This window comes from Watersipora subatra, chromosome 1 (assembly GCF_963576615.1).
Source record: "Watersipora subatra chromosome 1, tzWatSuba1.1, whole genome shotgun sequence".
NCBI classification, from domain to species: domain Eukaryota; kingdom Metazoa; phylum Bryozoa; class Gymnolaemata; order Cheilostomatida; family Watersiporidae; genus Watersipora; species Watersipora subatra.
Window position 1 is genome coordinate 67,315,810 of NC_088708.1, and position 26,456 is coordinate 67,342,265.

At 35.4% G+C, this 26,456-nt stretch overlaps 2 protein-coding genes across 3 annotated transcripts; one reads left to right on the top strand and one right to left on the bottom strand.

Moving 5' to 3' along the window:
* Positions 1–101: 101 nt before the first annotated feature.
* On the top strand, positions 102–15,287 carry LOC137385916 (ubiquitin-like domain-containing CTD phosphatase 1). Its single transcript, XM_068072530.1, has 9 exons — positions 102–295; positions 6,105–6,199; positions 6,349–6,434; positions 8,332–8,447; positions 8,784–8,882; positions 9,141–9,277; positions 11,371–11,484; positions 12,587–12,714; positions 15,090–15,287. Exons 1-9 carry the CDS (start codon positions 121–123, stop codon positions 15,127–15,129), a joined length of 990 nt encoding a protein of 329 aa, XP_067928631.1. The 5' UTR covers positions 102–120; the 3' UTR covers positions 15,130–15,287.
* Positions 15,002–26,013, bottom strand: LOC137408117 (nucleolar protein 56-like). Of its 2 annotated transcripts, none has more exons than XM_068094509.1 (11): positions 25,964–26,013; positions 25,555–25,765; positions 23,577–23,741; positions 22,475–22,673; positions 21,441–21,628; positions 20,919–21,070; positions 18,614–18,714; positions 17,130–17,278; positions 16,851–16,972; positions 16,504–16,702; positions 15,002–15,424 (listed from the first exon to the last, which is right to left on the bottom strand). In XM_068094509.1, exons 1-11 carry the CDS (start codon positions 25,964–25,966, stop codon positions 15,354–15,356), a joined length of 1,560 nt encoding a protein of 519 aa, XP_067950610.1. In that variant the 5' UTR covers positions 25,967–26,013; the 3' UTR covers positions 15,002–15,353. The 2 variants fall into 2 exon arrangements, with proteins under 2 accessions (XP_067950610.1, XP_067950609.1); XM_068094508.1 differs by having other exon boundaries at positions 15,002–15,427.
* Between the last annotated feature and the right edge of the window lie 443 nt (positions 26,014–26,456).

Below are 26,456 nucleotides of genomic sequence, written 5' to 3' on the forward strand. Positions count from 1 at the left end.
AGAGATCCATTTACTTGTACCTACGCTATCGTACACTGCTTGCACTGTACACGTATTACGCATGCTATGTGTTATCATGCGCCTTAGATTTTTAGCAACACTGTTTTGGCGCTTTCAGAAATGGCTTCTGAGTCCGCACTTTCTGTTTGTAACATATTAGTTAAATGGTCTGGCAATGAATATGTTGTTAAAGACATATCAGTTGACGCATCTGTGCAAGAACTAAAAGAAAAATTGTTTCAACAGACTGGTGTTAAACCAGAAAGGCAAAAGCTGCTCGGCCTAAAATGCAAAGGTAGAATTATTATAGACACGGTATTTTGCATTTTCAAGTGTTTAATTGTGAGCTTTTACCAAAATCCTCACATTTGGATTGACTTTTAAAACCACTCTATAAAAGCTGACGCAGAATATTCGTATGACACTGTGCATTATGTACTTTGCTGCCTTTTTGCACACTTTTTACTTTGTACTTTTTTCCACCTCATCTGTATTACTGGTACAACGAAGAATACCTATACAAAACGCCGAGTCTAAAAGACAGGAAGTTTCTACTACTGAACGGTTTCTCGCTTACGAAAACAACAACGGTGTTGTGGTTGAACTCGATTATGTTGTTTACTTTTTTCTCAAATGCCCAATTACACAATACACGCCACCAAAGCACTAAAGGTGCAATCAACACCAATGTTAAAAAACACTCCTTTTTTGTGCGAACCCTTAACAGCTAACCCTTCTTTTTCTTTTTTTAAGCAACCCCACCAAGATCTTTCATTATTTATTGAAAGTTCTTGTCCCGCCTAATCCCTACCCTCAACTTTAATAACAACATTGCCCCAACCAAATTTAAAAATCACAATAAATAAAGAAAGGAAGGAAGAAATCCAAACTAAGAGTAATCTACTCATGTTACTTAATAAAGATATCGCTCTAATGCCCCATTATGGAGCGAATGCGATTACTTGACTTACATGATGTGACATAAACACTTGACAATGGATCAAATATAAGCTCCATAGATCTAAGGCAGTTTTTGCTGCTGAACAGCAGCCTACTAGCCAATCTTTCATACATTAAAGTTCTAACAAAATTGAGCAGATGCAAGAAATAGCTGAAAAGGTGATAAACGCCAGCAATGATCTTTAAGCGATGGTCTGATAGAACTTGAACATACAGGTCACTTGAACATATAGGTTACGACGACTATGACGGTTTTTTTAAAAGTGCTATCATTTCTGATCTAAAGTCGCGAGACATAAACAAATGTGTGTGCTTCAAAATTTATATCAGTTCATTCATACTAGAAAGTGGTTTCCTTTGTGCTAAAATTCACTCCTAAAATGGAGACAAATGTTGATGAAAAGACTAAATGCAATACTTTTTCTGAAAAAAAAACGCTTTGTTACAAATGTCAAACAACAAAAGCATAAAAATCCATTTAAATGGATAGCTTGTGATCTTTGTGAAGCTTAGTATCATGCAACATGCCAAGGGCTATTGCCGACAAAAGTACAATCTATAACCAAGCTAAATACAAAAGGAGTCAAGTGGTGTTGTGACACCTGTTCACCATGGGTTGGGAAAGATGAGAAAAATAAATACTGCTCAATATTCGAACACTATTGGCAGGCTACAAAAAAATTGAACAATCCATTGACGAACTTACTAATGGGCTGTTATTACAAAAAAACAGAAAGTTGAAGAAAGGTTAGATTTCTTTAAGAAGTCATACACTAGTGCTTTACAGTCAAACAGTGAGAATATACAAAAATCTCTTGAAGTTAACGCTGCTGGCAAACATGTAATTTAAAAAACATTCAACAATGAAATGGTCATGCGCAAAAAAACGCTATTCTTCATGGTATATCAGAAAACAAAGAGAAATCCACTAATGATTTAATCGGTGAATTACCTGAACAGCAGGGCTTTCAGCATAATAAAAGACCAATCAAAGTCATGAGACTTGGACAAAAATCAGATAGAAAAACAAGACCGATAGAAATGGAATTTAGTGATGAAGATAGTAAGTGCGAGTTTTTGAAAAGAATCAATAGCACACTGAGGCGGAGCACATATTTTGTAAATTAGCCATTGGCAAAGAAATGAGGGATAAAGAGTAGGCACTAAGAAAAGAGGTTCGACCACTAAGAGTTCAAAACTCTGATGTTGAATACAGAATCAAAAACAATATAATTCAAGCCAAAAATAAAAAGGGGAATGGGTTGCAGCGAACAAAGAGAACCTGGAGATCAAGGGGAACAGGGAAAGCACAAGTTTAAAACTTTTTTATGCTAACACAAGATCTCTAAAAGGAAAACTACAGAACCATCGATGTTAACATCTGACTATGATGTAGTATGCTTAACTGAAACTAAACTTGATCACACTATAAGTAATAAACATATTTTTGATTACAATCATAAAACAATTTATAGACTTGATAGGGCATTATACGGAGTAGGCATTTTGATAGCTGTAAATCAGAATATTGATCATAAATTTATTACATTCAAAAATTAAAACTCTGAGCTAATTTGCATAAGAATAAATGGCTTTATACTAATCGGTTGCTACTATCGGCCTCAACATGATAGAGAACTTTCAACATTAAATTCTCCTATCGAATAATTGCTGCATAAATATATTGGAGACACGCTAATACTTATTGGAGACATGAACTTTCCAGGAATAAACTGAAATGATCTGATAGTGATATCTGCCGGAAAAAATTGCTACATCAACATTTTTAGACACACTAAAACAACATGATTTGCATCAGCTAGTCTATGAACCATCACACATACTAGGTAACACGTTAGACCTAGTATGTATAAACAATCCGACAGTCATAAGATGTACTGATGTAATCAGTCCAGGCATTAGTGATTACTGTATAATTGCAGCAGATCTTAACATTGACAAAAAATTATTAAAATTAACAAGAGACATAAAAATGTACAATTAAGTTGAACTTGAAAAATTCAACAGTGAACTACAGGAGGTTGAAAATCAATTGTCTCAAGTATCCAATATTGATGAAATGTGGAATGTGTTTTCAGCTGGACTGAGTACAGCTATTAGTAAATATGTGCCTACAAAAACAATAAAGATAAAAACAAATATTCCTGTCTGGTTGAACAAAAAAGCATCTAAACTTATTCAGAAACAGCGAAGGGCTTATAATCAGTTTAAGAGTTCTAGTGATTTATTTCTATTGGAACGATACAAAAAGGAGAGAAAGGAAACAAAGAGGGCTGTAAACAGGATAAAGAGAGATTATATTGAAAATAAAATCTGAAGTCCCTTGAAAAAAGGCAATACTAAGCCCTTTTATAAACACATTAAACAAACTGATAAACCGAAAAAACTTATCAGGCTAACTCTCCCAAATGGCAATACAACAGAAAATCCAGTCCAATGTGCTACATTGTTGAATAAATTTTTTCACAGTCAATTTTGCCAAGAACATCAATTAAAACCGTGCTCAGTTAATCAAAACGAGTACACATGGCCAGTAATAGTACCAGATGGTATTGAAAGCTTAATTCACAATCTGAGAATTAAGAATTTGGTATGCCCATTCTGCCCGGTAAAAGGGCAGAATGGACATACCAAATAACTATAAACCTGTTTCACTAACAAGCATCCCATGCAAAATTATAGAACATGTGGTTTTGAGAACACTTAATTTTAAACTAGACTCTATACTCCATAACCGCCAGCATGGATGTAGGAAAGGACATATTATACTCAGCTGAGGTATCAAACAACATACATGCGGTTGTACTTGATTTCACAAAAGCATTTGACAAGGTACCTTCTGAGCTTCTAATGCAAAAACTTTCTACTATACAAGGTATTGACAGTTATTTGTTAACATGGATACATGACTTCTTGTCTGAGCGAAATCAATTTGTGGTGCTCAAGGGAGTTAAATTTACTGTTCTGCCTGTGACCTCAAGAGTACCACAAAGATCTGTATTAGGGCCTACTCTCTTCTTAGTGAACATCAATGACCTCCCAGATTGCATAGACTGCTCAGTAAGTCTGTTTGCAGAAGACACTCTGATTTACCAAGTGGTCAACAACACAACAGATGGAAATCGCTTTAAAAAAAACATTGATTCACTGCAACAATGGGCAGATAAATGGAAAATGAACTTCAATGGAACTAAGTGTCGCGTTATCGACTTTAAGAGCAGTAGAGTAATACCAAAACACGCTCTTGGTGATCTAGTTCTAGACCATGTGGAAGACACACGTTATCTTGGTGTCCAGTATTAGTGAAGCGAAAGAAAAGCTTGGTCTTGAGCTACTGCAAAAGAGGCGTTGTGACATTGGACTACGACTTTTAATGAGAGTACTTAGTGAAGAGGATGAGCATTCAACACTGAACAGTTCATCCGACCAACTTATTAACCAGTCCGAGCCTCAAATTCAAACTCGAGCAAACAGTTAAGGACTACCATCATTGGTACATGCCACTAAAAGTGAATACTTTAACAGCCTTCCAACTAGAACCATAAGAGACATTAAAAATTCTACAAATAACCACTCAGCTAAAGCACTATAAACTTACATAGCAAGTTAAGCTTGCACTACTGACTAACATTAAACTCAATTACTCAAAAATTGAAAGCCACTGACAAAATAAATTAAATCAAATGAGCCACACCACTTCCACATTAAGAGGTCTAGTGTGAAGACAACTACGAGATAATACACTTTAAAAGTTGTGTGCAATGCTATTAACTATAAACTAAGTATTTACAAGAATCTCTAGTCCGTGGTACTAATAAAATGAGTATTGTTAAGTTAAACAACAATAATCCAACAAATAGAATGTGATAAAGTTAGCATGAGCCATGGTTTTTGCTTGAGCCATTAGAATAGAATTTGACAACGCAAAATTTTATAGAATTCTAGTTAACAATTGCCAAGATGGAAAACAGTTTGATGAAGCAGAAAATGATTTACAAAAATAAATTAGGAGTGACTTAAAATGTGACAGATGCCAATGCACTGTCATACAATATATCGGACTGCAGTACTGGTGCTCATTTAATTCCATAGTGCTGCAATTAGTAGTGTCTAAGCATAAAGAAGGTTCCAGTGGAAAATTAGCAGCAGCAACGTAACTACCAGTCATTATAAATAGACCAAGTGAGGCATTCCATAAGTACCCTACAAGCAGCTTTGGTTGGTGTTTCAAAGTTTCTCACTACTTGTTACCGATTCCAAAATTATCAAACTACAAGATGGGCCATTCTTTAAACATAAAATCTGAGGCTAGAAAACATTTTTTCTCAATTGTTTCATTATTACTTCTCCAGCTACTACACCTAATAAAATGACTTTTCATTTTCAAATGAACGATTCAGTGTTCTGATATATAAAATGTGAGCAAATTTGGCTTTCTCAATTGTTATAATTATGCGAACCTCGTTATCAGCTCTGAGATTATAAACCAAAATCCAGTTTCTATCGTTATTAGTTGTAGTAGTAAACATGTTCTCAAATGTAGTCAAGTTCAATAATATTATCACTTTAAGCACTTCAGCAGTAACAACTGTTTCAGTCTTTTGGTTCATTTGTTTTTAGTAGTTCATGTTGATTACTTCTAAGCTGGAATGATGTACGCAGGCAATGTGGTATTGCTGTTAATTGATATATCGTCTTTAAGGGAAGTTGGTATCCTATGTTAATCTACCATTCAGAAGGCAATCGATTGCTTTCTCCTTTGATGATAAAAACAAGTGGTAGCTGGTAGTTTTGGTAGTTGTGTTTTTTTGAATTTGGAACAAATCACTCATGCAACTAGGCTAATAAAATAATATATGTATATTGCAAACCACTCATTTTTTAGTTTTTTTTATAATTATAATGATATCATACATTCCAACATCTTTAGCGTTAACATTTTTTAACTTTCAATTCATCCACTTTTAATCTATCCAATTAACTATGTTAGTCCTACTTCACTTGTACACATTAGGCCAACATTTTTCATGCAGTATGAGACAAGTTGTGGTTGTAATTGTTTTTGTTAGTCTATTTTGATTATTTTGCTTAAAATACAAAACATGTTTAAATGTGCATTTCAGGCAAACCTGCAGCTGATAGCAATAGAATCTCAGAAACGAATGCCTCTAAAGCTGGTACAAAGATAATGATGATGGGCACTAAGGAAGTTGATATAGTAAGACTGTATGCTGATTTGTTATGAGCAAACCAAATTTGTGTTTGTGTTTCATGCATGAAGTTATATCGGCGTTCAATAACTCGTGCTAAGTAATCAGCAATAGATACAGATTATTATTACCGCAATGTTCATGAATTTTTGCACAGGAAACTATAAAACCACCTGAAAATCTTCCCGAAGTTGTCGATGACTTTGACATCGGAGAGGAAGAGGAGGTGGCTGTTGAAAACCGGTGAGTCTGCAATCTCATCATCTTTGTCAAGTTTCTCTAGAATGCGACCTGATGATTTATCATGCAATAATGTGATATCAGAATCTCTAAAAGTTCACTCTTACTTGACTACATGAGTTTACTAGCTGTTCTAGTTAAACTAGTATAATTCGTTATCATGATTTTGATTTTGTGTGCCAACCCTGCTAGTTATTCTAGTATAACAGCAAACATGTCTTATTGGATTAACATCAAATACAACCTCATAATGTAAACACGAGCTACTAGCACTTGCTACCTTGCTGTTTACGAAAACATTGTCATTTTATTCTTGCATTTAAAAGCTATTCAAGCCTAGAAATCCCTTTTTAAATAATTTCAATTAACGACTGAATTTCATTGCTATATCTTTTTTATTATAAAAATTTGAATTTTTATTACTGCTCTACCAAAGAGAACTGAGCAGAAAGACAAAGCCATGAATTTTCTTTTTAATTTTTATTAGTTATGTGAAGGTACATGCAATTGTAGACTGTCCAAAAAAATTGTAGGTAATTTAAAATATATTTGTTTGCGAAATGACCAGTTCGGTGACATGTTAGCACACATTAAAGTTGTGGATAGATGGAAGATGAGTGGCCCTGACGATAGCTAAAAATACAATAAAGTTTTATCGTCTGTCCCGAAAATAAAACTAAAAATAAAATGTTGTGTGCTTTTGTTTGTGCTGTTTGTGAAGCTATGATGAGCACATATCGGGACTACAACATACCCTAAGAAATTGGAGTAACTTTATTTGGAATTTAACTTAAAATTGGAGAAAATTTATCGTGAGACATTCATATTTATACTCAATACACCATGAATAGCTGCATCTCAGTTAGGATTTGGTTAAGTGTATAGTAATGAAAGTAGTTCTTCAAGTATTCGAGCGTGAATCATTGTGAAGCGAGTTTTATCGAATCAATATATGTAACTTTTGTTGCTCAGAGGAATATATCTTCTATATCTTATGAGAGACCAATTGATATTATAGATTTATTGCAAATTAATAACATTCGTTCAGAAACTACCCTTGAGGCTTGAACTTGGCTGCTGTTTTTGTTACCATAGTTGGAATTGTCATTCCATCTGTATTTAGGTTTTCCCGAGTTTGAATACTTTACAGATCAGAATTAAAAATTCCTATTCATGTGTGTATCTAGCCTGTCTTGACTAGCTGTTGTTTTTGCGTAGTTGTCCCCCCGTCGAGCGGCGAGCAACAACAGCTTGTCACAAGACGTACTGCACCTGATGCATCAGCTGCACTTATAAGGAGTTATTCTCCTCCGTCTATGCGGCTTGGTTGCGATGTTGTCGGTCGCTCCATTGGTAATCATAATGAATTTTGCGCAAAAATTTATGTAGAAAAAATAAGATTATAACGTTTAACCAGCGACCAGTCTCTGCGGTAAACTTTAGTAGAACTTGAGAACTTAGGTAACAACAGCGACTAAACATGTCGTTATTTGTGCGCTCAGTCAGTTTTATTTCTATTTTTGTATCAGTCAGTTTTATTTGTTCTAATGGATTTTATTTTAAGTTTATTTTATTTTTAAGTTTTACTAAAGTTTATCACAAAAACTGGTCTTTGGTTAAACGTTGTAACCTTGTTTTTTCTACATAAATTTTTGCGTGAAATCCGTTATGATTACCAAAGGAGCGACCGACATAACATCGCGGCCAAGCCGCGTAGACGGAAGAGAACAACTCCCTATAAGTGCAGCTGATGCATCAGGTGCAGTACGTCTTGTGACAAGCTGTTGTTGCTCGCCGCTCGACGGGGGGACAACTACGCAAAAACAACAGCTTGTCAAGACAGGCTAGTGTGTATCCGGATGCAAATGTAAAAGTGATTGTATGGGATGATGCACTGTAGAGAGGAGTACCTAGCCAAGATTGAGCGAAGGGTCAAGGAATACAAGATCGAACATATAAATGAGCCAAGAGTTGGCAAGCATCTTCTCGTTCTGGACATAGATTATACTTTATTTGGTAAGCGCACATCACTAGCTATCAGGTGATCATCTTTTTCTACTTTTGCTTCACAAGAACTTTTGAGTGTTCTTGATTACAATCAATTTTTGTAAGATTGCACTATAAAAATGGTTATATGATAAAGTGTTGAAATATGGAGATGCATTACGAACTGTTAGAATGTTTTGTATTACTTTATGGCATACTTCAGGATTGTGTTGCAATTAGAACAATTTTTAACAATCTATTCTGTATGTTTCAAAAGTTCATAATCACTAGAACACGATTTAGTCCTAAAGACTGAAGTGATTGAAGTTCGATATCTGTGCACATCTGGTAATGTTCATCTTGCAGATCACCGCTCCGTTGCAGAGACAGGAGCTGAGCTTATGCGGCCATATCTGCATGAGTTTCTTTGTGATGCCTACGCAGACTATGATATCGTGATATGGTGTGAGTCGCTTGGTGGTTGTCTTCCCAATCATTTATGGTATAACCAGTATTAGTATGAGATGTGCATGATTACGTGTACGCTAGAGACAAGCAGTGGCATTAATAATTTGCTTGCAGTGAAGGCAAATAGAGGGTTCACTTTCAGAGTTGTCTACTCATATACGTATGTATTTAATTGAAGTATAGGGCTTAGCGATGGTCATCATTTTATTGAACTTCAACATTTTATTGAACTTCAACATATGTTTGTTAATGTAGCTGCTACAAATATGAAATGGATCAAGGCAAAAATGCGAGAATTGGGAGTGGAGACAAATCCAAACTACAAAATCACTTTCTATATGTGCAGCCTAGCTATGATAACTGTTCACACGCAGCAGTATGGAGTTGTTGAGGTAAATTGCTAGGATGAATCTGGTATGATGTGAATTAGCATGAATCTCTTTATAACTACCTACTACAAATGCTTGCACACATGTGTTGTGTCGCATACCTAACTGCGGCAGACAAATTACCATCATGACTATATCAGACATTTTACAGTTTGTTGTAATTTAAATAGCATTAATGCGCTCCTTATGCGGTTAAAACTGCTTGGTTCAACGAGGAACTGTTTTGAATATACTAACACAAGTCTCTCCTCCGTGGATTAATCACAATCTTTTTCAACTTTACACGCAGCATGGATATATATCATTAGCAAGTTTCTACTCAGTGCACTCTTAAAGGTTGACTTGCAACAAAATTCACATTACAGTTATTTGGTATCATAAGATTCACCATGTCTTACTCTGTTGTATTGTAGGTGCAAAATATATGGGTATGTGATTACAAGCTCGTAAAAGCAAAAATACGTACATTTAATCGCGGCCACACGAGACCGCCGTAGTTTGGATTCACTTTCCAAAACTGCTCAAATGGGACGTAGTTGTTACAGGATGGTTTCTGTTTACACTTTCGTGCAGCCTCATTCGTCAAAATATTTTCACAAATATACTTCACGCATTCAATAAAACCATGTCTATTGTTCTTACGCGTCTGTTTTATCGTCATTGTAATGCTGTCACTTTTAGCACTGATATCTTATAACTTACCGTAAAAAATCGTTAAACTTTTTAACCTTACCTCGAAGGAGTACATATCATTGTCTGATAATCATGACGAGCCTGTTGGTCACCTGTGATAACCGAAAATTGCTGCAAAAATTATTTGCGAAGTATTGGGTCACATGATCAGATTACGATTTGCCGATTAGACCAGGCCGAAACAAAACTGTAAAGTAGCGAGCATCTATATTTGATACGGGGTCTTCGGTAAAACCCGAAGTGTTTGTCATAAACTAGTACTACGATAAGTTTTATATTGAGCTTTGTATTGGCCTTTCAATTCACGTGAGAACATACGTAACAAGCCGATAACCAAATTTCGTGGCTATGTCATTGAAATAAAGAGATTCCAATCTACGGCGGCTTTTCGTTTTTGAGCTTTTAAGAGCTTGTAATCACATTTCCACGTATTTTGTACCTACAACACAACAGAGTAAGACATGGTGAATCTTTTGATACCAAATAACTGTAATGTGAATTTTGTGGCAAGTCAACCTTTAATGCTTTCTAATGGCATTGCAAGTTGTAAAAGAAGCTCAAGTCTTCTTAAAATTGCTTGAGAATTAATCAGAAGGATCAGAAATTGTATGCGCTTATAAAACAAGTTAAAGCTAAAAACCAACGAATCCCGGTAACGAATCCTAGTTGAGATAATTGTTTTTTTAATATATTGCCTTTAGTAGTAGTAAAGATATTTGTAAGTTTTAAAATTGAGTTTGGTGGATTCAGAAAATTTTTAATGACTCAAAATTACTGTAGTTGTTGATGTGCAAACTTGTAGTATAAATTATTTCTGTGTTACACTTTATTAACGGTAAAGGTCTAACTATATTGAGCACATCTAGAATCTGACCCACCTCACTTGTTGCACAGCTACAACATATTTGAAGTAAAACTTCATGACTAATTATTTAGTTTACAGTAACTGTTGGTGTTCAATGATTTTTCAACACAAAGTGCTGCAGCCGTGAAGGTCATCGTAGTGATGATGCAAAGCACCAGCTTGAGGGCTAAAACGGCTCCTAAAGCTCGTGTGGTTTCAGGAGTTTTGAGTATTTGGTTTTGTACAAAAAGCTATGAACACACAGATGTAGAAACTGTGTACTAATGGCAAAGGAATAAATTTGTTATACCATTTGATAAGCAGGCTATCATTTAACCAAAGTGTTGCAGAACTGGCAAGACCACTTACTATTTTTTTACACTGCCTAGTTGGCATTCCTTCAACCTTTCTGATAATTGTTGTGCTGACAAGTTTTGGTGATAAGTATAAATGCGTTATTTGTTGATGAGCTAATTAGTGTTTATTTAGAAAGACTGCTTTTAGTCAGCCACAAACAGGACCTCTTCACTACTTAGTAGATACTAAATTGTATACCCAGGTCAAGCCTTTGGGAGTTGTCTGGGGCAAGTACCCACATTGGAGTCCAAAAAACACAATCATGTTTGATGACATCAGGCGAAATTTCATCATGAACCCTCAGTCAGGTCTCAAGGTAAAGTATGGTAGATTTTCCTGTTTGTTGCCCAGTCCTGCACATACAGACGGTTCCCAACCTACGAACGCGTTACGTTCCGAGCGATTATTCGTAAGGTGAATTTGTTCGTAAGTTGTTTCAGTGCTATATTTTGTATTATAATTCATGTTTAAGGCCTATATAAGTATATTGAAGGTTTATATAAGTATGTTTAAGGCTTGTATAATTAACCTGTATTGGTTTGTACTAAAAAAAAAACTTAATAAAACGGAAATAATACTTTGGTGGACGCCGGGCCATGACACTGCATTTCTTATTTATTGTCCTTTCTATTTTATTGTTGTTGTAATCGTTATGCTATCACTTATCGTTGTTGTCTTATTTTTTGTATGTGTTGTCCGTTTATTATATCGTTGTTTCACTCGTTATGCTATTGTTATATCTGATATACCGTCATAACACCATCACTTATCATCACTTAGATTGTTGTCATACCAACGCGCTAGCGGTCCCATTCATTCACCTTGTTAGCCGGTGTTCTTACCGTTTGCCGTTAGCCGGAACGGTTGATATTATTGTATATAAATGAGTGCGCGCATTTAGTTGAGCAGAGCAAATAGCCGTATGCTCCTCGGCTGGTGAACTTTCCTTCACTAATTAAAAGCTGAATGAAACCACAGGCACTCTTTTATCTTTATTTATTAGTAGAGATCTTGCCAAGTAAAGGCCGGCAAATCTCTTTACAATACGTATGTAAAGTTCAAACAAAGTTCAAACAAATAATTCGAAAGTTAATCGAGTTACGAACAACGTACATGCGTTCGTATGTACCGTTGTTCGTAACTCGAATGTTCGTAAGTAGGGAACCGTCTGTACATGTACATTGCAAATCATATATGCAACGCAAATGAAAAGCACAAATACAGCTCTGATTTGCTTACTAGTCTTGTACTGACTTTTTATGTCTGCTCCAATCAGATACTTTCATGAAAAACATCATATTGCCATACTATTACATAGTAGTACATTTGCTTTATATATTTGCACACAAATTTTCCCAGAAGCCAAAGTTGACGTAAGATAGTTACTGATATTAGTGACTGTATATTTATGTTCACAGATACGTCCTTTCAAAAAGGCGCACTTTAACAGGGATACAGACAGAGAAATGGTTCACCTATCTCAATACCTCAAAGATATTGCCACTCTCGATGACTTTACAATACTCAATCACCGGAAATGGGAACGGTAAGTCTACAGTGTGATAGCCACGGCACTCCATTAGCTCCGTCAAATGCTATGCACCTTCGTTGGAGGAAGCAATGTCATGACATATTCAGATATAAACGATAACGTCAACCAACATTAAACACATATTTGTCTAAACTGCATCGGACTATGAAGTGGACTAAGTAGGCACCTTTGATACTCACGTACACCATGTATATTTGATTTGACAAGTGTGAAATTTTGTCCTTGCCGCATGCAAGCAGACAGTCATGTTGAATAATGTGCATACCGTCTCGCCACAATGCGCATCATGATTCTAGAAAATCTTCAGTAGACCCTTTCACTTTGAAAAGCTATTCAAACGGTTGCCCTATAATGTTCATTCTGACAGTAAGCCTTGGTACTTACACAAAAACCTTCATCGTGGATCGTAGATTTAACACATCCACCAAAAATTTCGCCACAGTGAATTTAATTGTATTTTAATGAATTTAAGTTATCTTTTCAAGCAGAATTTACAGCATAAAACCGCTGTCTCAAGGGTTTGTTAATTTCCGGATTAGGATGGAAAAGAATAACTGTAAACAGCCATCTAAGCATAATCCTGCAGCTCACGCTAGTGAACTTTTCAACATTGGGCCTCAGATATTTCTGATAACTATTTCCATATTATAGAAATTTCCAAAAAGATAGCGTTTTCATTTTGCTAGCGGTTTTACTAAACCAGAAACAATACTGAAGGAGGCTCTTGTACTTCAAATGAATTAATTTTGGTGCAGAATTTTCTCTCGATTTCAAAGAACTTTAGAGTGAAGCTCTAGAACAAAAACTCTAGCTTTCACAGTAAGCAAACTGAATGTATGTCCGCCTGAAATTTTTGACAGAAATTAATTGTTTAAAACGAAAAATTCTATAGTGAAAGTGTTCAGGGATACTAAATCCAGGGCCGTATCCTCTGATACTGCAGCTACTGCCATGGCCGTACCATTTTTTGAGGCTCAAAATCCCGGAATTCACGTCATTTTTGCTTGATTTTAATCCTTTGGCTTGGGAAACGACCAAAATGTTGTTTATCAGTTGCGTGAGGAAACGACATTTATGCCGCTTTCGGTAGATGTTCATAAAGCTGTCGACTAGTAACGTTAAACAAAGGATATGATTGCTAGTAAGTTTTAAATATCATCAAAAAGATATTAGTCGATGAATTACAATATGAAACGATTATCTGAGAGGCCTTGCTTTGTGCTAAAAGCTAAAGAAATCGCGCCTCCTCGGAAAAGAATAAAAGTTGGAAAAACCAGTCCATATCGGCTCCACTTTCGAAACTGAAATAAAAAATTATTTGATCCTGCGATCATTAGTGATTTTTTGTGTGATCAGAATAAAAATAATTCAGGTGATAGAAGTGATGTAAACCTTTTGGACTTTTATTATACTTGGAATATACAGAGAAAAACGATCGTTATGGTAGCATGCATGGTAATGTTATAGAGTTTGACTCTACCGAAAGGAATGCTTCCAAGCATTTCATACAGGGACAATTGTACATGGTTGTATTTTTTTTTTGTAGTAGTACATATGTAAATGAATGTTTATGTACAAAAGATTTTGTTCATTGAAATAAATTTAAGTTTGAGATATGCATGTAACATGCACAGCTCAAACTTAAATCTACTACTTGCTCAGTATTATAGACTATAGTGGAAGTGCATTATTTTTAACATGGTGCTCTATTAATTTTACTTTTCAACTCTACAATATTATTTAATTAAATTATTTCATATCATTATTTCATAATTAAATATTATTTCATACTCGTCTCCTACACCATTCAGCATTGTACCCGGTGATAATTCTACCTCATGCTAGCTGTGGCCAACCCCTTTAGCAGTTTTTATTTACATTACATTTTTAATAAACGTTGTTAAAGACAATCTCAATAAACAGTTTTATATTTAGAAAACTGGTTTATAATGTCAAATTTGCTGTTAAAACATGTGCCCCATCAGGAGCCAAGTGTGCTAGATTTGCACTATTTTGACTAGTTACACTAAAATATTTTCTGGACCCCCCCCCCACCGAAAGGGCGCTCGGCACCCCTCTCGGACTCTACCCGCAATACCATTTTCAAACAGGTGGATACTGCCTTGACTATATCTCATTTTTTATCACACAATCTGATGATTATGGTTTGTCTGAACCATAATCATCAGATTATGATGATAGTAGATGATAGTATGATGATTAGTAGACAAACCCACTAATGTTTTATTGCATGGCTTCATTGATAAACGCTTCTGTCACGTTTTAGCTATCAGCCATTTTATTGGTGACACCATTTCAAACATTCCTGGTATGCAAATGTAAGATGAGCCTTGCACTAATGGTTGCAGGTATAAACCACGCAAAAGGCAAAGAGAAGATAAACCATGAAGAGGAGCATCGTGATTCAGCAGTTATTGACATTATAAATTTGTATATTTATTAATGTACTAATGCTGGCTGTGCGTTGTAATCAAACGCACCGAGTTCATAGAGAAACTAGCAAGTCTAAATATAGTTTTTCAATAAAACGGTCGAAGGACACCAGATGCTGCTTACTTAACACTGATTATTTACAATTCTAGACTAGTTCACTGCTTCCATTATCAGAATCATCACTGCTTCTGTTTCTTTTTCTTCTTCTTGGGTGGCTGAGCAGGCGTCTCCTCCACTTCCTCAGTAGGCTCTACTAAACAAAAGCATCAGTCCCATCTTAATTCTAAAGTCATAACGCAATTACGATGTAGCAGATAAATAATACAGATAAGAATTTCTAGCCTAAATAATGTAATGTAGATGATCGATTTAACGCAACACGACAAGACTATGTAGCTCAAATATACCATCAAACGCTTCACACTACTTGCAAGAGGACCTTTACAGTCTCAAGACCGACCTCTACAGATTATCCTACACATTCAAAAAATACTTGATGATTGAGTTATAACATTGGCGAAACAATCAGTCTAGTCAATATATAAGACTGATAAGATTGATACTCTAGTTCATTTGGACAGAAGAGAAAACTTTGATTATTTTTATCATGATATAGGTTGATCATACAATTTACTAGCTTACAACTTAATATATTTACATACATGTATTTATTTTTAGTTTAATCTTGATATATAATAATTCTACCAACTACACACCTTGATCCGACATAAATAAAATTAAATAAAATCAAATTATTTTCAGTGCATATATACACCATATAGCTATAACAATGTTTATAGAGGCCTCGAGCATGATGAAACGCTGATACACGACTATTGATAAAGTTGATGTTAAATGCTAAAAAATAATTGCTGGTAAAATGATACATTAATATTTCATACAAACATGAACGTGTCAACATTTTTCATTCCTAGTAAATGAACATGAATTTGAGCTGGTCTACACAAAAAGACATTTGTGTAGACATTACTACACAAATGTCTACACATTACTATCTTGAAACCGTAAACCAGTGACATCATATTAAAGACATGAAATAAAATGTAGCAAATCGTGTGAGATGATGGTACATTCGCAACTTGTGAAATGGAAAACAAACAAATGGTTTGTTTTTCCCTTTGTAAAGCAGATATATGCATTTTGGTGTAACAATAATGGACCAATGAAAATAGCTCATCAATCAAGAGGTGCTGACAACATAGAACTGATGCTGACACCACAGAACCGGTGCCAGAGATTATCAGTTAAAAACCAACGGTAACAGTCTAGCTAACAATAATCAATGCTTCAAAACTGCCAAACTCTTACCATTCTCAGCATCTTCTATTTTCCTCTTTTTCTTCTTTTTACCACCCGGTGTCTTCGTTTGCTCCTTTACCTCCTCTTCCACTACATTTTCCTCTGCAGCGTTTGCATTTGCCTCAGCCGCCTTCGCTTCAGCCAGCTTCTTTTCTTTCTTTTTCTTCTTTCTCTGTTTTTTAGCTAGCTGAGCCTGAACCACCGAGGCCTAAACATGTACATTTAAATCATTGAGTTGTTATTGCATCAACACCCTGCATTACTATTACTAGTACCATTACAATACAGGAATAGTCTCGGACACTTGAAGGGCATGCAGAAAGTCAAAAACATAAAACAGTGCTCGCGTAAGTTACCTCTTCGACAGCCACGGACATGACCTCCACGTTTTTCTTAGGTATCTCCCCTGTTTCATAGAAGACCAGTCTATCTTCAACTTGCTGCTTCATGGCATCCCCAAACACAGTTGTTGGGAACTCTAAAAACAGCAAATATTTTCCATGGGCTTGTGCTTTGAACTGTGTAGTTCAACTCATCCCTCACAAAAGCACAGCTTAGTTTCAGTCACCATTGTTGTGACACGTAACAAGATGGAATGAAGAGATTTGATCAAGCATCAAAATCTAAGGACCAACCGGAGAAGCAATCAATCCTGGAGGCTATCGAGCATTTATTGGCCAAAAACCGTGAGATCCTTCCCTTGTTTTTTGTGACAGCTCGTGTAATAAAAGAGGAATGATAGAGGAGTCCATATTTAGGTGTGTTACTCCTTGTCTTCAATGCTCTGTAACAATCAAACAATTGTAGACAGTTGTTCACAAAGCAACCAATAATAAATCTGTAACACCCACATAACGAGCAGTCGTAGATACATATCACTAAATTTGCAACCAATCATGAATCAGGACAGCCAAATAGCCATTGATAATTGGTGTATTAACACTACAAAAGTAGTGTGTGCTGCCTTTAGATAGTAACCAAACATGAATAATGAGCAAAAATAGCAAATCTATGACAGCCCACAAATTTATGACAATCCCACTGACATAAACAACATAACATACATTTAGAATCCTCGATAACAGTTCCTTTTATATTCCATTCTCTTCTAAAAATCTGTCAGAGATACGAATTTCTGCTTTGGCCTATTTGGTTCAGTGAGAACAGTTGTGGGAGGTCCCACCTCAACTTTCAATTACCTTGGCATACAAATTTTTGACATACCCTAGGACACTTATGTATTCGCCTCATCTAACTTTCGCGTTTTCGCGGAGTCATTCTTTCACGAAAATTTCATGAGCGAAACTAAACTGTCATAACGAACGGGCGAAAACACGGAATTAAATAGCTTTGTTTATTGATAGTCCAAGAAACAAATGGCAGCAAGCAATCAAATTGCAATATCAATCTCGGCCACACAATTCTACCTGCGGTTCACAATTACAAACTATTCCCAAATTAAACAAATTTTTCTTACCGGTGAACCGAACCTGAGGAATCTAATTATGTTTGTTCCACTGCATTTATTTTCGCATCACTATATTTTCGCACTCATCAGAGCTGCGAAATTAAGTTGCATCGAAATTTTACTCTGTATGCTACTCACGAAACTAAATACTAGCAAAATATAAGTGTCCTAGGGTACAATGTAAAATTTGAGTGACTATTGACTCAACATTTGAAGTAATTTTTAATACCAGAAGACCATGATTTCTAAAAACATTGCAGTCGGGCACATCGATAAATCTATACGCAATATATTTCCCCAAGTTTGGTTCTTTGGTGGTTGAATAGTATTAACAATACTTTGCACATTCCACTCGTAGCGGAGAATTTGGATTGTACTTGTGGTAAAAAAAGAAAGCAATGCTTCACTTAAGTTAAAACAAGAAATCAGAATAAGAACCTCTGTTTATTATTCTATTTATTAGTCTAGTTTCTTTACTTAGTTTCAAATTGCGCCTTTGTTCTGCGTTATATAACCATGAAAAGTATATATTGTTAATTTTTTCAGTTGTATAACGAATTCAATGAAATACGGTGTAGTCTTATATACATGTATGAATATTTATGTCCACATACAACGGGTTTTGACATCTAAAGAAATCTTTGAACTAACCTGAACAAGGCTTTTTCGGCACCAAGTATTTGCACTGTAGAAGCTGGATACTTTGCAAGGTTGGTGAGACTTCCAGCATGAGAAATCAGCCTAGCACCGACCTAGACAAAGAGATATGTGAAGTGACATCAAAGTACCCTCGCTGGGGTCACTGGAGCATAACTAATTGAAATCCTGAAGCCTATCTGTTTGCATTACTAGATTTACATACATACGAGTTTCTGGGATTTGAGCAATTTAGATGATCAGGTCCTAAGATTGGAAATGCTATCCAATGCGCACACAATTAGGTCATTATCTTTAGGATAAATACTCGTGTATCAACATTTCTTCTTCAAGCCTCCTTACCAAGCATCTTAGAAGTTTGAATAGATCATGGGCAGTGAATGCATTCATGTAGAGAACCAATAAACAGGAATAGCAAAGAGAAACTAACTCTTACGCGACCATTTTAGATTCAATCGGAGAAGGCCTATTCTGACATCACTACCAAGTTGGGTGCAAATTATTCAAAGAACAATTTCATGTTCTGAGTATAACTACTAGCAGCTTGAGTATATCAAAACATTGTAAAAATGTGCAAATATGAATTGTCAACAATGGTGAAATCCAGCCACTTTGTATCTTGTATGATATATTGCAGCAATGAGCCACAGGTTTCTTTTTTTGTTGTTCCATCTCTATTTTTGTTTTCACAGCCGTCTTCGCAAAACGTATCAATAAAACTTATTAATCTTAGTAAAAACGTTCATTAGGAAAGTCTTCTATCAAATTGTTCTACCCAGTGTTTCTCTCCAAAATTTGTAAGGAGAGTTAATTTTCTCTTATTTCAGGTTAACCGTTGTTGGTTAGTAAACTAGTCAGCCATGCCACTTGTGAAATGATATTCGCATAATTTTGCAAACTTCGAAACCTCTATGATGTGAGCTATCTAACAATACCGTGTCAAAGTTTTATGTAAATCTGCTGTTTGAGTACGGTTTAAGTAAGGTCTAATATTATATTTAAAAATTATTGTGTTCAAGTTCGTAGCAACACTCTAAATCTGAACATTGTAGCATAAATGTGTGTGTAATACATATACACTGTAAAATGAGGAGATAGTGATATAAAGACATGGTCATTAGCACATCAACACAGATATTATCGCACAAACAAACCCAGACTACTCAGGACTACAATAAACATGATAATCTCATTTAAGTAGCTTTAATAGTTAATCTCATTAAATTTAGATTCTAAGAAATAATAGGTAATAATAATAAACAAACAATAACACTAATAAACAACAAGACATCTTTAGATTTTAACTAGGTGACAGCATTTTACTACTTCAGAAACTTTCTTAATTCTTTATTCATAGCATGAGCCGTGTAGCATGGCTTGACACAGCTTTTTGGTGTAGCCAAGAGCTTTAGCGGGCTTAGCAAAAAAAATTTCCCTTACCATGTCTGTACTTAAACAAAAGGAAGCAATCAGCTGGCTATGTTGGACCAATGGAATACATGTTTACAACTCACTTTGAGCAGAGTTTCACTAAACAAAGACATTAAAATTATATCGCAATTTCTTCTTCATAATGCTCAGTTGTGTCAGACCCGTTACAGCTACCACGACTTCACCAAATGTAGATATACGGACTTTGTATAATTCTCTAGTTGGTAAAAGTACTAGTGACAGCGATTATTTTATTGCAACAATAACAGTAATGCCACAACCCTTAGTAATAGTGATAACTTGTTTTACTCGAAACGCGCTCATGTTTTTACTCACAGGTGTAGAGGAGGGACTGAAAATGTCTTGAGCTTGTCCCGCTAAACATTTGTAGAATGTTTTCATGGCATCAGCTCATGTAAAATTTCATTAATTTGTTGTCAAATATTTTTCATAAACCTTGTGACTCAAAAGTTATGAAAACGTATGTGTTAATGTCAAATATTTAATTGTGCCCCACTTGAAAAAATTATTTGGGTAGTGAAAGAGTTAAGAATAAAACATTTTGAACTAGCATGATTCCTCAGGTAGGTAACGAATTATTCTCTAAGATCCATTGAACAGTTCTCATGTCGCACAAATATTCTGAAGGTTGTGAATTTCTATGATTAGTTGGTTGAACTTCAATCGTTCATTCACAAACACAACTCCTTCCAAAAATTAACTTGAACAACTGAACACAACAGGAAATTGCACGGGTCTAGGTACTTTCAATATGCTCCAACACTATGGGTTACCAGGCATTAGCATGCTTATAAGACAGCAAACCAGATTGAAATTTCAGAGAGACGCTAAATTGAGTATTTCTTACTGTGTCTCCAATGAGGGTGGCTAGATTGGGTGCGACACTGTCCATCTTGCTATGCAAGTACTCGGACACCTCCCGTCTGTAGTCAGCTAGCCCTGCGACTGTCTTGGCAAACCTCTCAATGTTGATGAGGTCCAGAGGTGCAATGTCCATTCCTACCAGCAGAAAGAACAGGAAGATATTTTAGAAAGAAACACAGCACATTGCATCTATGAAGCACTTTGCCCATTTTTAAGAGTCTGGATGCTTATTTTAGTCTGTTTAAATTGAGAAACTCTAGCTTGCAAATTTTAGGCGTAAAACAGGTAGACACAAACTGAGAACAAACTAACCATTTTTATTTTCTGTCACATATTCAAGGGCTGATATTCGTAACCATCTAGTTTTGTAAAACATGTTATTTTTGCAAATAGCATGAAGAACAACGGAGTTAAAACAGGAAGATAGAATGTTTATCAAAGCAGTAAGCACTTATCGGGAGTCTCCTAACAACCAAACAACAGCAATGTGTTACAGGAAACGAACCCATAGAAGACTTGGAGGCGGCTAGAACAGCCTGAGCCTGTGCGGTGTCCCCCAAAATCTCTTCAACCTCGCCAAGACGCTCCTCAGTGAACTGCTTACGGTCACCAACAACAATGACCACCTTTGCAAACTTCTGATTATCGCCGACAATTTTTACCAATTCTGGGAAGTGATAGGAATACCACTCTCTACAAGATGTTACAGAAACTCACTAGTTTTACTCAAACGTTTGAAAACCACTGCATCTAGCAAAGCATAACAAGGTTGATCCTACAGCTAATTGAGCGCAGTTTTATTTAAATTGTAGCCTATCATAAACTGTTAGTAGAATTAGGGGCAGCGTTTTCAAGGACAGACTATATTTTAAGATTACTTTTTTAATAGATTATATGAGGTGCGAAGTTTTTTAAACCTCTCCGGTGTTGCGCTATATCTACCTATCACCAATAAGAAGTTATTTAGCAATAGTTATGAAAATAATTAAGCTAGACTAAACTATTATACAAACAAGCAATTTGTATCACTTGAAGCAAGGAATCAGCTAAAACTTATTTTGATTTTCCTCACATTTGCATTATACATAGAGAAACAAAACAAATTAAGTTATGATGTCAACACAAAAAGAATTGCAAAAGCATATTAATGTTATCACTGATTTATTTTCTATTACAATATTGAGGGAACCAATAAAAGTTATAAAAAAAGAAGTGTTTGTATCGGTGATGTAAAATAGATCAACCAAATAGCCATTTGCAATGAAATTAGTTTTTGAGTTCACATACAACTATCACTTTTGTATATTTGTGGAGATCAGGTTTGTTTGCTTGCAAGATTTATTTTGTTACAAAATTGATTCCAAATGGTTACAAATTACTTTGTATGTCGAAACAAATATTTGCTCAAATTTCACATCATATGTCATTTTATATCATGTTGAGGTGACCGTAGTTCGAGATTTTACTTCACCACAACACTGCAATACGCTAGTTCAGAATAAGTGCAGACACAACTATAAATATAGACTTGGAACTCACCTGCATCTCATACTGAAGGTGTTAATGCCTTTATCCAACTGGTCCAGAAGGTTTATGCTCTGTATGATCATGTTGTCTGACTTGTTCACATTAAACTTTACCTTGCAACGAGAGTAGCTGTGACCAAGGCCAAGTTGTGCTTTGGTAGCGTTGACAGGCGTCAATCCCTTGATGAACTTGTGAAAATGGACCCTTATTCCTGTGTATAAAACATTCTAGCAATTTCCACTCAGCATCAATATCAAAGCAATAACGAAGTTGAGAATAAGCAACTGAAAGAAAGTTTCTGAATCATGTCTCTGTAAACTTTGTGTTGTACATTAGCAGTTGCTATTAGTACTATATTGCGGCCTCAAATATGATCCAATGCAAGTCACAATGCAAAATGTATGCAAATATCATTCTAATATATAAATCCAAAAACATTATTTTTTTTGCGAATTTGAAATTCTTAAGGTTTGTTGTTTTTAAAACTATTTAAATCGTTTTCAAAACATTAATTTCAAAAACAATTGAAGTTAAACATACTTATGAATGTACAATACATCTCGAAACTTCAAAATATATAAAGATAAAGGAGTTCACCTCCTAAACCCTACGAGTCCATGAAGAAACAGACAAACGAAAACTGCCACTTGATAATATCAAATTGTCTAATTTTTTGGTGCTAGCTAACCGGATTTATATTGAAATACCGTAAAACAGTTCTGCAGATGTTGCTCACCCCTGCTCCACGAGAGTTGCCATCTCATGACTAAGCATTTTAATTAATATCACAATTCCTACATGTACTTTACCTAACGGAGCGACCAATTTAAACTTTTACACTGTATAACAAATCAGTAGTGCAGCGCAATTTGGTTTGCAATTCAATTTTTGGACACAACCTGCTCCTCAAACCGAGAAAAAAAAACAACCCTAACTCGTCAGTACAAGCTGACCAAATACAGCTTAAGTGTATCCTTTTTTAAACATTTCACATCAATCAGTAAATAGACAGCAGTCAACTACCGTAATAACTGACAAACCGCTAAGCAACCAACAAAAGAAGATATTCAAATACAACAACTACAGACATTAGCTAAGAAAATGGTATACATACCCCTTATAATCTCTGGAACAACACCTGTATGCTGACAGGAAAGCCCGAGCTCTTCATTAATGGAGGCGCTGAGTTTAGAATCTGACACGCCTAAAATCACTTTATCCTTTTTGCTAGATTTGACATTAGTCTCCAGTAGCACTTTCAGGTCATCGTGTAGAATACCTTTAACAAGAATGTACGCATGATTCATGTGTAGTAATATTACTTGAGCTGTACAATTGGGTGCGTCTGCGGTGTTTAGTTTCATGCTGGACTTTGTATTTACGTGATTCCATTATATTATCATTTGATTAATGATGAATTATAATTACATTCTCGCGAGCTCTAATCCTAAAAGCCTAGTTCACCTATAATTTATATCGAATAAAACCGGTATGCATTTTTGGACGAATGTGTTTTTCATGAGATGCGCACAACAAAGTACAAATGAGATACGATGAGATAGACTTTCGAACTGAAAAAACCACTGAACATTTATGCAGGCATTTTAGGGACGAAACGCAACTGAAAACAAAACAAAATTTAACATTACCAAATCAACATTAACTAAAAGCTCAAACAAAGGGAGACCCGTGCCAGTGAACTCCCACTATAGCTACGTATGTGAATATGTGAACTGAACCATTTTCTAGGTGATAGGACAGCAATGAAAATGTTGTTATTTGAAGTTTACAAATAGCAGATTTCATTTATGCAGTTTTTAAACTTAAAATTTTAGCCATTTATTTATGGAGGAGCCATTGCTGCTTTGTGGTTGAACCTTACAACAATACAAACTAAAGGTCTACAAGAATTATCCTGTTACATAAAAAAGTGAGTTTATACCTAACCAACCTGGTATATAATACTTGCTAACAATAACAGCTGTGGGCTTGTAATTACTAAACAGTAGAAACGCTTTGTTAAAAAATGTCCAAAGGCATTCGCAAAATAGAATGGATTAAAAACGAGATTCATCAGTTATATTAATTTTTATAACAGTTATAATCAGCGTATTACATGAATTTTCAACAAAATTAATTGCAGCACAAGTCTGATTCTATAGCAAAACTCTAACATGTATGTGATATATATGATGACGGAGATCAAAGTTTGAATCCTGTGTAACTAGGAAATAGGTGATAGCAAGCTAAATGGGAGCCAGTCACAAGTAACATTTTTGCAGTGGTACAAACGAAGAGTACTTGTCATTACAATTCTATCATTGTAGCTAACAATGTAGCAAAGAACGATAACGGTAGTGCATGGTAGAGGGAGATAATTCTAATCATCATGGCTCTTCTATCAGTAAGCCTAAACGTAATTACTAGCAATATAGGACCGACTAGAAAACGGGAATGCTTAACTTTGTATTTGCCAAACAAAAAATTAATTGCGGATCATTGCAGGAGTTTAATGTTGCACTAATTTTCAGCATTCCAAAAGGCCTAACCGCGTGTTACTATACTACTTCAAGGTTCATTATTGGAAAACTGGTTATCATGTCAAATGCGGCTTTAAAATGTTTGATTTCAGAGATTTTAGGTTTGAATATATTCAAACTAACACATTGAATTACAACGACTTTACTTTCTTAATATGCTCCTACACTACGAACCAAAACTATTACGCAACCAGCTTTGAATATTATTGCACATAGAGGCAGGAATATCTGGAAGGGGCAAGGTAGCAGTGAATGAATGTGTATAAGTACGTCAAGAACTGAACCTATAACATAAATAAAATGAATTTAAGTAAGCGTATTGCAAATTTCAATAATTTAGAAAGAAATGACGCCCACATAATAATTCACTCATATATGATTTGTCGGCGATAATATTACAGTTAAAATATAGGCCTATAAATGAGGAACAAATGTTTATTGTTTAACCAAATCGAACATTTGCAGCAGTGAGCAACTTACCAACCTGACATACTTACTAATGTAGCAAACCCAAAAATACAATAATGACTATGGAAATGTCTGTCAACGTACCTTCAGAAACACTATTGCAATTGTCAAGAGCATTAGTTCCACTCTTGAAGGGTACAAATGTAAGAAGAGATACGATGCTCTTAAATGTTGTTATATCTTTCAAACTGGCCTCTACCTCCGGTATCATCAACCCTACTTCTTCAAATTCTTTCACGGTGAACAGTGCATAGCCAGACGCATGTTCAAACAACACTACTAACCTCTCTCGGCCCTAAATAAGATACAAGGTTTCGATGCCTGATTTGTCTACGTACATATTGCACATATATTTATTAAACAAATGAAGAAAATCTACTACTAGCAAAATTCATAGTACACAATTGATAGTGTTACCATTAAATCGCAAAGAAAACACACATTAACTGAAAAGAAAAATATTTTACATGCAGCATTTACCCCATTTACTTACCATGCTTGCGTTATTCTGATGCGCACTGAAGGCTGTCTAACCCGTTGATTGGTCATTTGAGACAAGAAAACATTAGTAATCGCGAGTCCATTTCGACAGTTTTAATGAGTTTTGCTGGCAATTATAATCACGTGGAATACCTGATACCTGTACGGGCGATATTTTGCTAAACATCACTCAGGAGTTGTCGACACTTGGCAATGCGTCTAACTACACCACCTGTGTTTTTCGATCCCTTTTAGATACAGTGCTCTAAACTCTTTTGGTTTGACATCTAAAACTATAGAGCAAACTGAGTGCTACACCTCCATGATGCATCCTATCTAGTGCTGTATTGAGTTTCATACCACATTCCAACAACATCCCATTTGATAAGTTGTTCAGTCAAAGCAATGATATACAGCCCTCAGGAGCACAGATGTGGGGGCTGTATATCATTGGTCAAAGCAATCAATGCTTGCAGACAGATTCACAATCAAACTAAAAATTAAAA